Source organism: Bos indicus, chromosome 29 (assembly GCF_029378745.1).
Source record: "Bos indicus isolate NIAB-ARS_2022 breed Sahiwal x Tharparkar chromosome 29, NIAB-ARS_B.indTharparkar_mat_pri_1.0, whole genome shotgun sequence".
Taxonomy (NCBI): Eukaryota; Metazoa; Chordata; class Mammalia; order Artiodactyla; family Bovidae; genus Bos; species Bos indicus.
Genome location: NC_091788.1, coordinates 41,740,118 through 41,752,049, shown reverse-complemented (window position 1 = coordinate 41,752,049; position 11,932 = coordinate 41,740,118). Strand labels below are relative to the sequence as shown.

The 11,932-nt window shown below is 51.3% G+C and overlaps 1 protein-coding gene across 1 annotated transcript; it reads left to right on the top strand.

Annotated features, from left to right (window-relative positions):
* Nucleotides 1–4,086: 4,086 nt before the first annotated feature.
* LOC109554208 (solute carrier family 22 member 6) lies at nucleotides 4,087–11,932 on the top strand. Its single transcript, XM_019954523.2, has 10 exons — nucleotides 4,087–4,579; nucleotides 4,883–4,986; nucleotides 5,211–5,365; nucleotides 7,035–7,203; nucleotides 7,627–7,750; nucleotides 7,886–8,001; nucleotides 9,250–9,464; nucleotides 9,576–9,684; nucleotides 11,150–11,353; nucleotides 11,661–11,932. The coding sequence occupies exons 1-10, from the start codon at nucleotides 4,211–4,213 to the stop codon at nucleotides 11,743–11,745; spliced, it is 1,650 nt and encodes a 549-aa protein (XP_019810082.2). The 5' UTR covers nucleotides 4,087–4,210; the 3' UTR covers nucleotides 11,746–11,932.

Below are 11,932 nucleotides of genomic sequence, written 5' to 3'. Positions count from 1 at the left end.
CCTGGCAGGAGACTGGCCCCAGAACCCCCAAGCTGTTTGTCCAGCTGTCTTCACATCCCCAGGTCACAGGGCTCTTATATACCTTGGCCTGGAAAATGTTGTCAGGCATCTGGATACCCACTGGGTCCCAGCCCAGAACCAACACTGGATGGGGAGGAGGGAAGCTGGGAGAGTCCTGTCTCTCTCTGGGCCTCCCCTATTCTATTGCGTACATAGGAGGCCAGATGGTCTCCAAGAGCTCTTTAGCTGGGCAGTCCACTCCTCTAGAGTAGCATTTAAGAACTTGGCTTTGAAGCTAGAATAGGTTTGAGCCAGTTTACGATTTCATGTACCCCAGGACATCAATAGACAATAAATACTCTTCCAACTTCACACACAGAAGTGTAGTTTGTGGAAACTGTGAGCTGATGACGGAGCATCTTGACTTCTTACAAGAGAAGTCAGAAATCAAACTCAACAAGACTCAGAGATCTGTGCCCAGAGGAATTGAAAAATGCCCCTTCCCTTCTCAACCCTTCGCATTGGCTAATGGGTACAGGGCCTGGTGTATCTCCCAAAAAACTATGGGACCCTAGTAATCCATGTGTTCAGACACACGCCAAAATCTCTGAAGTGGGAAATGGAGCAATCAATAGGCAGCAGATTACAGAGAAGGACAGTCAGAGACCCCAAATGGAAACACATTACGAAGGGCAAAAAAAGTCTTTCGTGGTAACCTGAGCCCAGTAATCCAGCTAAAACATGGTGGGAAAGGTTGTTGGCCTGGACACAGGAGGACCGGAGTCCTGATTCAGCCACTCCAGTGGCGAAACTGGCTGTGTAGGCAAAACTAGGGGAAGACCTGCAGCACTTTGGGGCCCGAGCTACTCAGGGGAGGAAGAAGAGGTCTCATTTTCAGCTCGCAAAAATTTCCCCATTCAAATAAGCCCGCGGGGATTCTTAGAAATATGTTGATAGGAATCACGCATTTGACTGCACTGTCCTTTGCCAAGCAGGTATGGGATTGATCACTATACGAAAGAAGTCTGAGAGCATCTTCTAAGGTAGGGTTTCTGATCGTTATTGACATTTTAGCTCCAAAAATTACTGGTTACGGGGAGCTGGCTTGTGTACTGCAGGATGTTCAGTACCATCCCCAGACTCTCCCCACCAGGTGCCAGTAGCACCATCACCCCCACTAGTGACAATGTCTCCAGACAGGGCCAAATGTCCCTGGGAAGCAAGTGTGTGTGTTAGTCACTCACTCATGTCTGACTTTGCAACCCCAGGGACTATAGCCCACCAGGCTCCTCTGTCCATGGGATTCTCCAGACAAGAATACTGGAGTGAGTTGCCACTCCCTTCTCCTGGGGATCTTCCCGACCCGGAGATCTTCCTGACCCAGGGATCAAACCTGCGTCTCCTGCATTGCAGGCAGATTCTTTACAGTCTGAGCCACTAAAGAAGCCTCCCTGGGGGACAAAAATCTCCCCCAGTGGAGAATTCACTGTTCTGGGGGTAAGGTGTCCCAGGCACATTTTCTCTCTAAATTCAGTGTGATAGTCTCAACTTTGGGCCAGAAACAAATAATAAGAACAGCTTATGACCATTGAGCCACAGGGCAGGGATCTTTACCTGTATTTGCTCATTTAACCCTCCAGTGAGGCAGGCACAACTAGTATCCCCACCTTGCAAACAAGGACACTGAGATACAGAGGAGTTTAGCAACTTGCCCACAGCCAGTAAGTATGAAGTGAGGACTTGGATCCAAGTAATCTGACTCTGGAGTCCATGTTTTATATAATATACACTGTGCAAAGTAAAGGCAAGAAGCTGTAAACCCAAAATCTATATGTATTTTGGGCTTCCCTGTGGCTCAGCTGGTAAAGAATCCGCCTGCAATGCGGGAGACCTGGGTTCTATCCCTGAGTTGGGAAGATCCCCTGGAGAAGGGAAAGGTTACCCACCCCAGTATTCTGGCCTGGAGAATTCCATGGACTGTATAGTCCATGGGATCACAAAGAGTCAGACACAACTGAGCGACTTTCACATATGTGTTTTACCCTAACAGAGTATCTCAATTTCAGTTCAGTCACTCAGTCACGTCCAACTCTTTGCAACCCCATAGACTGCAGCACACCAGGCTTCCCTGTTCATCACCAACTCTCAGAGCTTGCTCAAACTCATGTCTATCAAGTCGGTGATGCCATCCAACCATCTCATCCTCTGTTGTCTCCTTCTCCTCCTGCCTTCAGTCTTTCCCAGCATCAGGGTCTTTTCCAGTGAGTCAGTTCTTTGCATCAGGTGGCCAAAATATTGGAGTTTCAGCTTCAACATCAGTTCTTCCAATGAATATTCAGGACTGATTGCCTTTAGGATGGACTGGTTTGATCTCCTTGCAGTCCAAGGGACTCTTAAGAGTCTTCTCCAACACCACAATTCAAAAGCATCAATTCTTTGGCACTCAGCTTTCTTTATAGTCCAACTCTCACATCCATACATGACTACTGGAAAAACCGTAGCTTTGACTAGACGGACCTTTGTTGAAAAAGTAATGTCTCTGCTTTTTAATACGCTATCTAGGTTGGTCATAGCTTTTCTTCCAAGAAGCAAGCGTCTTTTAATTTCATGGCTGCAGTCACCATCTGCAGTGATTTTGGAGCCCAAAAAAATAAAGCTGATCTCAATTTGGATCAGCTCAAGTCAAACACTCAGTAGTAGCTAGCAGCTACCATACTGGATGCTCTCTTGACAACCCCAAGTTAAGATCCAACCAGTAGGATCCCATAGAAACCCACCCAATCAGAGCTCGGCAGTGCCCTGAGCATGAGAGAACTGGACTGGGAAGCCAAACTATTGGAGGAAATCAAGTGAATGTCTTAGAGTTGTAGCTAAAAGTAAAATAAGTTCATGCTTATTGTGAAGGAGGAGGAGAAGACGAAGGAGAAAAAAAAAAGAAGAGAAGGAAAAGAAGAAGCTATAGATAGGAGACAAGACAAAGGAAAATTTTGAATCAGGATGAACAAGAAAATAGAAACTGAGATAGTGAAAGACTCAATCTACATGTATGATGTTAGTCTGAGATCCCACTGCTTCAAAAGTAGTCTTTGGCCTCTTTTGTGTCTTCCAATTGAACAAAGCTATGGTCCTGTATGATGTAAGCAGTCAGGACTTCCCTGGTGGTCCAGCGGTTAAGAATTCACTTTGCAATACAGGGGACATGGGTTTGATTCCTGGTCAGAGAACTAAGATCCCACATGCTGTGGGGCAACTAAGCCCATATGCCACAACTATTGAGCCCATGCATCACAACTAGAGAGTCTATGTGCCACAACTAAGACTCGACACACCCAAATAAATCAATAATTTTTTAAGTTACTAAAAAAAATTATGTAAGCTGTCCCCAGAAGACCAAAGGCCAGGGTTGCCAATTTTAGCAAGTAAGAATACAAGATGTCCAGTTAAATTTGAATTTCAGATCAAGGAATACCTTTCTAGTATAAGTACAGCCCGTGTAATGTTAGGGACATACTTATACAAAAGAAAAAAAAAATATTTGCTGATCTAAAATCCAAATTAACTGGGCATCCTGTATTTTCTCTGGCAACTTCTCCCAAAAATGGTCCATTTGGATCCTTCCCACTAAAAAGGACAGAAGCCCCACAAGAGGCCAACACATTTCCCAGAATCCAGTCTTCCTACTAAAAGGAAGACAAAAAGGTCCCACCGTATCCCCTCTTGCCCCCAGATGCTCAGGTGGGTCCTCCCAGGACATCCACTCCCACCACTGCCACTTCAGTCCACCCTCTCCTGCCCTTTATACCCACTTGGAGAAATTCCACTGATACCAGGATACCCAGAGGGTTAATCCTTCTGATACCAAGTCACACTTTAACTCATTCCCTCCAGGCCAAGGATTAAATACTGCCCCTGTAGGGGTCAGGGCTACAGCAGACCCTGAAAGTGGAGCGACACCTCCCCCACCAAGTGAGGAGAGGCCGCAAAAGAAAGGGAGGGACAAAACTAGGAGAGAGAAGGAAGGAGGGGCCGCCTGGCCGGGCTGCTGTCCCCCCACAGAGCCAGCTCAGATTCAGTTCCAGGAGCGACTTGGCTGCAGAAGCAACAGCGTTCCGTCTCCTCCAGTGCAGGGCAGCAGGCGGAGGGCCACAGAGACGGAGGGCCTGGGACCGGACGTCCTTAGCCCCCAGCCAACTTGGCCAGGCCTGGCCCCATGGCCTTCAATGACCTCCTGCTGCAGTTGGGGGGCGTCGGCCGCTTCCAGAAGATCCAGGTCACCCTGGTGATCCTCCCTTTGATCCTGTTGGCCTCCCACAACACCCTGCAGAACTTCACCGCCGCCATCCCCACCCACCACTGCCGCCCACCTGCCGACACCAACCTCAGCGAGGACGGGGACCTGGAGGCCTGGCTGCCCCGGGATGGGCAGGGGCGGCCCGAGTCCTGCCTCCTCTTCACCTTCCCCCAGCGGGGACCGCCCTTTCCCAATGGCACAGAGACCAACGGCACAGGGGCCACAGAGCCCTGCCCCCACGGCTGGATCTACGACAACAGCACCTTCCCTTCCACCATCGTCACTGAGGTGAGGAGCCCTGGGCCCCCAGCTTCTTCTCCCAACCCCTGTGTCCCCATCTTACCATCCCCTCCACCACACACACACACTCACACACACAGTCTCAACGGAGAAAGGGTTCCAGATGGGGGCCTTTGTAGAAAAGGGAACGTGGAGTTGCAGGGTCAAGAAAAGAGTCTCGGTTTCCGGGACCAAACAGAAGTGTTGAGGAAGGGGGTGTTCCGGCCTCAGAGAGCCAGCTGGAAGGAGGGTAGGGGGCTTCCCTGAAGCCCAGGCTCACCTTGGCCTGACCTTTGCTCCCTCTCCCCACAGTGGGACCTCGTGTGCTCTCACAGGGCCTTACGCCAGCTGGCTCAGTCCTTATACATGATGGGAGTGCTTCTTGGAGCCATGACATTCGGGTGCCTAGCAGACAGGTCAGTCCTGGGCAGGGCCAAGGAGCCAGGCTGGGACTGGGGACTCCTTGGCTGAATTCGGGAGGGCCACGGTGGGTGGTTGGCACGCCTAACTGGGGCTGGACTGAGGATATACAGCATCAGCCTCATGATACGTCACGGTCCCAGGCCAGCGCCTCTCCCAGTTTGGCCTGGCCCTTGCTGGTCCTCAAAACCCCTGCTGCAGGCCTCCCCTCCCCTGACAGGCTGGGCCGCCAGAAGGTGCTGATCTTCAACTACCTGCAGACAGCTGTGTCGGGAACCTGTGCTGCCTTCGCTCCCAACTTCCCCGCCTACTGCGCCTTCCGGTTCCTCTCGGGCATGTCAACAGCTGGCGTTGTCCTCAACTGCATGACACTGAGTGAGGGGCCTGGGAGGGCAGGGCAGGCCCCCACCCTCGCCCTCCAACCACCCAGCCCCACAGCCCCCTTCCAGCCTCCTCTCCCAGCCCACCCTTCTGGCACTCAGCCTGTTCTGCCCTTGCAGCCAGCATACAGCCTTCGTCCTGGAGCTCACACTATCCTGACCTCTTCTTTAGACATGCAACTACAAACTCCATTGTTAGGGCCAGGCAGTTCCCATAAATGACTGAGGAGCTGAGAGGCATTAGAGAGCGTGAAGACTGTCTCCAAAAGAGAGACACACCCATCCAGAGGGGTTGCTGCCACTCAGCTGCTCCAGACAAGAAGCATCGGGGCTATCAGATCTGCCCCTGCCCCTCTTTTATTACTGTCAAATATCCCAACTGTTTAACATTTGCAATTAATTCTCATATTTTAATATAAGCCAAGCCAGCATTATGTAGACCAAACACATTTATGGACGGAGCATGGCCTGTCCATGACTCATCAACATGCATCCTCAGATGGGTCACCCCCCTGGCTCTGTTTCTCAGATGGAGAACCTGAGGCTAGGGGGAAGGGACAGGATTCCCCCAAGGTCATTCCTCAAGCCCAAAAGAGAATCTAAGGATTTGAGATTCTCTGGACTAAAGTAGGGCTTCCCAGGCGGCCAGGCCAGTGTCAGTGAAAGCCGCTCGGTCGTGTCCAACTCTTTGTGACCCCATTGACTATACAGTTCATGGAATTCTTCAGGCCAGAATACTGGAGTGGGTAGCCTTTCCCTTCTCCAGGGTATCTTCCTAACCCATGGATTGAACCCAGGTCTCCTGCATTGTAGGCGGATTCTTTACCAGCTAAGCCACAAGGGAAGCCCAAGAATACTGAAGTGGGTAGCCCATCCCTTCTCCAGTGGATCTCTCCAATCCAGGAATCGAACCAGGGTCTCCTGCATTGCAGGTAGATTCTTTACCAACTGAGATATCAGGGAAGCCCCTTCCCAGGTGGTGCTAGTGGTAAAGAACCCACCTGCCAGTGCAGGTAGATGTAAGAGACACAGGTTTGATCCCTGGGTTGGGAAGATCCCCTGGAGGAGGGCACAACAACCCACTCCAGTATTCTTGCCTGGAGAATCCCATGGTCAGGGGAGCCTGGTGGGCTGCAGTCCATAGGGTCACATATAGTCGGACACAACTGAAGCCCACAAGGAATGAAGCTGGACCTCTTCAGACCTCAGCAGAAAGGTGCTCCCATTCCCACCTCAACTCTCCGGGATGGCAGAAAGTCTCTGTCTCCTCTGAGCTGCTCTGGTCACTGAGGCTGAAATCCAGCCCAGGCTAAGAAGGACCAGAGGAGTGACTGCTGTTGAGGATGGACTGAGTAGTCAGAGGTGCTCCGAAGGGAAATAGGACCCTGGCCAGGACAGTAGGTTGGAGAGGAGCAAAAACACACAGCAAGGAAGTGGAGGGGCAACTCCTGAGGATTCCAAACTTACCTCCCCATCCCTACCTCCACCACAAGCCCCCCCCCCAGTCCCCCTTCCATGGCCCCCAACCTCATCTGATGTATCTCCCACTGAGCTCTGGGACAAACCAAGGTTTGGACAGATAGTGGGAGTCTCAGCGGGCCCCAGGGGTCTCCACCACGTGGCACCCAGTAAGTTGCACCACTCTGTTCTAACCCTCTTTCCAGATGTAGAGTGGATGCCCATCCACACACGGGCCTACGTGGGCACCCTGACCGGCTATGTCTACAGCCTGGGCCAGTTTCTCCTGGCTGGTATGGCCTATGCTGTGCCCCACTGGCGTTACCTACAGCTATTGGTCTCTGCGCCCTTTTTTGCCTTCTTCATCTACTCCTGGTACGTAGGGCCCAGACAGATGTGAGGGGATGAGACTTCCCCAGATCTTGCTGTACACTCCACCTGCAGAGTCCAAGAAGGTCAAACCCAGGCCAGGGATTCAGTGTAACTGATGGGGAAACTGAGGCTGTGGGTGGAAGGACTTGCCCAAAGGTATCCAATTCTCCAGCCTCCTCAGCTCTCCAGCTTGTCTGCCCTGCTCCCTTTACCCAGCACCCAAGAACCAAGACCCCATGTTGAGGAATAAGTCATTACCAAGCTGAACACCGTTTTGTGGTCCTAGAGAGAGGGCTCTGGTATAGTCCTGGGCTCCCAGCCTTGGAGGAAATCCCACTGCAGCCCTCTGGAAAGCCCGCCCTACCTCCAGCCCACATGACTTGGAACTGCAGCCACGCCAACACCTACGCTCACTCCTGCCCCCAGGTTCTTCATCGAGTCGGCCCGCTGGTACGCTTCCTCCGGGAGGCTGGACCTCACCCTGAGAAACCTGCAGAGAGTGGCCTGGATCAATGGGAAGCAGGAAGAGGGAGCCAATCTAAGTATGGAGGTAAGACCCCCGAGATCTCCTGCAACATCCCACCCATCAGTAAACCCAGGACTCAGAGGGCTTCTTTGAGTAAGGGGCTAGGCTGGGAGGAGCTCCTGGGGGAGTCCAAGCCCTGAGCCCCATCCATCCCGGCAGGCGCTCCAGGCCAGTCTGAAGAAGGAGCTGACCACAGGCAAGAGCCAGGCCTCAGCCCTGGAGCTGATACGCTGCCCTGCCCTTCGCCGCCTCTTCCTCTGCCTCTCCATGCTGTGGTAGGCCCAGACAGACAGACTGATGGACAGACAGACAGACCAAGAGACAAGAGGCTGGTTGGGGAAGGAGTGGACCACAGTGGGTAGAAGAAGGCAGACAAGAGGGAGGAAGTCAACAGACCAGCTGTGAAAGGCATAAAGAGTCTTAAGGAATCAAACAACCTCCAGCCTCAATTTGCCTCTGGTCCCCAACTGGGCATCAATCTCTCCATATTCTTCTCCTTTTATCAGCTCTGTTCCAATATGGAGACACCTCATCAAGATTGATGGCCCCCAGAGTCTGCAGAATTATATCACGAAGGCTGGCTTGCAAAACTTCTGGAGCATTTACTAGCCTTGTGGTGTCTGCCAGAAACACTGGCACAACAATAAGATGCCCAAAGCTCATCTCTGAAAGCAGATTCTGGCCAAGGTTGATACCAATGAAAAATCTTCCTTTCACATTGCAACATTCCCTGTTACCCTTCTTACATGCCACCATCCTAACCCCATCGTCTAGCAATCCCATGACAATTAAGAGAAACATGGTCAGAAGGAACAAGCCTGCCACTGAATTCTTTGTTTCCAATTTGGAGTTTGCTCCAGGTTGGGGTTCTGTCCAATAACCTGAGCTTTATTTTCTGGGCTCTTGGCATCTTAAGAAACACAATACCCATCCCAGGACTACAGACAGGTCGTGGAAAACTCTGGCCTCTCCCAACACCTTTCCCCTAAAGATATTGCTTTGATATCCAAGATGAAATAAAGACTAAAACTATATAAATCCTACCTGGCAACTAAGTGAAAATTCCCTAATACACTAGAGACACAGATTAAGAAATCTGGGGGATTAGAGGATTTTGTTGTTGTTCAGTCTCTCGGTCGTGTCTGACTCTTTGCAACCCCATGAACATCAGCATGCCAGGCTTCCCTGTCCTTCATTATCTCCCAGAGTTTGCTCAAACTCATGCCCACCGAGTCAGTAATGCCATCCAACCATCTCATCCTCTGTTGTCCCCTCCTCCTCCTGCCCTCAGTCTTTCCCAGCATCAGGGTCTTTTCCAATGAGTCAGCTCTTCGCATCAGGTGGACAAAGTATTAGAGGACTACCCCAATATCTAAAGTGCATGTTAAATGTCAGAAGAAATATTAGCCAAGGTAGACTGTAGATTCTTAAGCAAGGTACCCTGTGCAGCTCACCCATTTGGGATGAGCACCCCCTCCTTAAGCTTCCTAACAAACTCCATACCCCTCATCCCTCCCCACTAGGTTTGCCACTAGCTTTGCCTACTACGGGCTGGTCATGGACCTTCAGGGTTTTGGGGTCAGCATCTACCTAATCCAGGTGATCTTTGGTGCTGTGGACCTGCCTGCCAAGCTTGTGAGCTTCCTTGTCATCAACAATGTGGGCCGCCGGCCTGCCCAGATGGCCTCACTGCTGCTGGCAGGCATCTGCATCCTCATCAATGGGGTGGTACCCAAGGGTGAGCACCCATGAGCACCTTGGTCCCTCGTCCTTGGCCACATCCCCAGAAGTGACCCAACTTCTCAACCCCCTCTCCCAAGATCCCGCTGACCTCCTCCTTTTTCTCTAGATAAGTCCATTGTCCGAACCTCTCTTGCTGTGCTGGGGAAGGGCTGTCTGGCTTCCTCCTTCAACTGCATCTTCTTGTACACTGGGGAGGTGTACCCCACAATGATCCGGTGAGTGGGAGCTTAATGGGAGGAACTTTGGGGCAAAACATTCCCCCTGCATACAGGTCAGACCCTAGGGCACATGTCAAAGGGGGCCACCAACTGGGACAGGGTGGGGAGCCAAGAAGACACATCTCAGAGGCAATTAACTGAAGTCCCCCCAGATCTCCAAGGCACAAGTTAGAAGATCTAAATGCCATTAAAAGATCTAATCTGCCACCAAATCGAAATGCCATCTTTAAACCAAATGGTATGTCTGAAACGGAAGACCACAACCATGAAAAGGAGTTTTCTAGCACAAGAGCCACACTTAATAGCGGTTGTTCTGGTAGTTGTACAGATAAATACAGCACTACTTTTTTGAGTGCCAAGGTTGGGAGGAGGGGATAGTTTTGCATTAAGACACAAGAAACATGTCTGTTTGAAGAGTGGGATGCAAAACAACAACAAATACAGAATGGGATGCAAAATTCACATGAGATATCAAAGAAATGCCAAGCTTCCCTAGGCAACTTGGAATGAGAACCCTGAGAGGTCATGGTTATTGTCCTATACCCTCAAAGGATTTCAGAGGAAAGAACAATAGTATAAAGGCACTGTCAAACTTTTTACAAATATCAACTCTTTTGGCCCTCATAACAATCTTATGAGGTGGGTACTATGATAATTCTCATTTTCCACATAAGAAAACTGAGCCACGGAGAGGTTAAGTGACTTGTCCCAGGTCACACAGCTTCTAAGTCAGGAAGCTTGGATTCAAATCCAAGCAGTTTATCTCCCTATTATCAACGTTTTTAACCTCTGCTCTCATAGAGAATGTTCTTAACATATTAATATGAAGATTCCAGGTCCCTTCACCCTAGGAATTCTAATCCAACAGGTCTGTGTGGGGCTGATGTTGTTTAGTCACTAAGTCACGTCCAACTCTTGCAACCCCATGGACTGTAGCCAAACAGGCTCTTCTGTCCATGGGATTTCCCAGGCAAGAATACTGCAGTGGGTTACCATTCCTTTCTCCAGGGGCTCTTCCTGATCCAGGGACTGAACTCATGTTTCCTGAATTGCAGGTGGATTCTTTACCACTGAGCCACTGGGGAAGCCCACCTCCTCTGACTGGGGTTAGGGCAACTGAAAATCAAGTCCCCCAGCTGATCTGAGAACAACTGACCAAGCTCAGCTAATTTGACACCAAGGTTCAGGGAGGAAAAGAAACTTGTCCAAGGTCACATAGCAAGTTAAGGGCAAAGGCAAAAATCAATGTCCTGATTCTCTGGCCAGAACTCTTCCCAACTTATTCTTTTTATTATTATCTCCAAAATAAATGCCAAATTGGTTAGCTGATAAAATGGGGAACAGAGCAGGTACCAGGGAGTCTCCTGGGGCTGGGCCTGAGCTGCCCTGACCCCAAATTCAGCTGGGACCTCAGCATTTGTGCCAGAACACTAACCAACACCCAACCCCCTGGATCCCACAGGCAGACGGGCTTGGGAATGGGCAGCACCCTAGCGCGAGTGGGCAGCATTGTGAGCCCGCTGGTGAGCATGACCGCCGAGCTCTACCCCTCCGTGCCTCTCTTTATCTACGGTGCTGTCCCAGTGGCTGCCAGCGCTGCCATTGCCCTCCTGCCGGAGACCCTGGGCCAGCCACTGCCAGACACAGTGCAAGACGTGGAAAACAGGTGGGCCCCCATCCAGTGAAAAGCAGGAACTCGCCCCGAGTCACACATCCAGGCTGGGGTAGCACTGAGACTCAAACCTAGGCCTCCTCTTCCCAGTGGAGGGGTGGGGGTCCTTGTCCCTGTGTCCCCTCGCCCCTCCCCAATCAGCTGAAAGTCTCCTGGGGTCCCTCCTGGCTCTGGAGAGTGGTAGCTGTTTGGGGCAGAGAGCTGGTAGCTGGGCACAGCTGCCTGGAGAGCCCCGTGGAAGACCCCAGCTGGTCTGGAGGCTTCTACCCAGGACACCACTCTCCTGTCCCCACCACCACAGGAGGAGAGGGAAAACGAGGAAGCAGCAAGAGGAGCTGCAGAAGCAGATGGTCCCGCTCCAGGCTTCGGCACAAGTGAAGAACTGACTCTGGGCACTGAAAGGGAGCCTTACAGGGCCCTAAAGGAAGAGAGGGTCCTACAGGCAGCTCACATGAGAAGGGGGAGGGGGATTCGTGGCCCAAGAGTTGGGGCTGTGGTTCAGGGAAGCAGCCTCTCAGCTCTCCCCCGCTCCCTTAATACGAAGACCACATATTAAAAGGTTTCTTCGCAGCA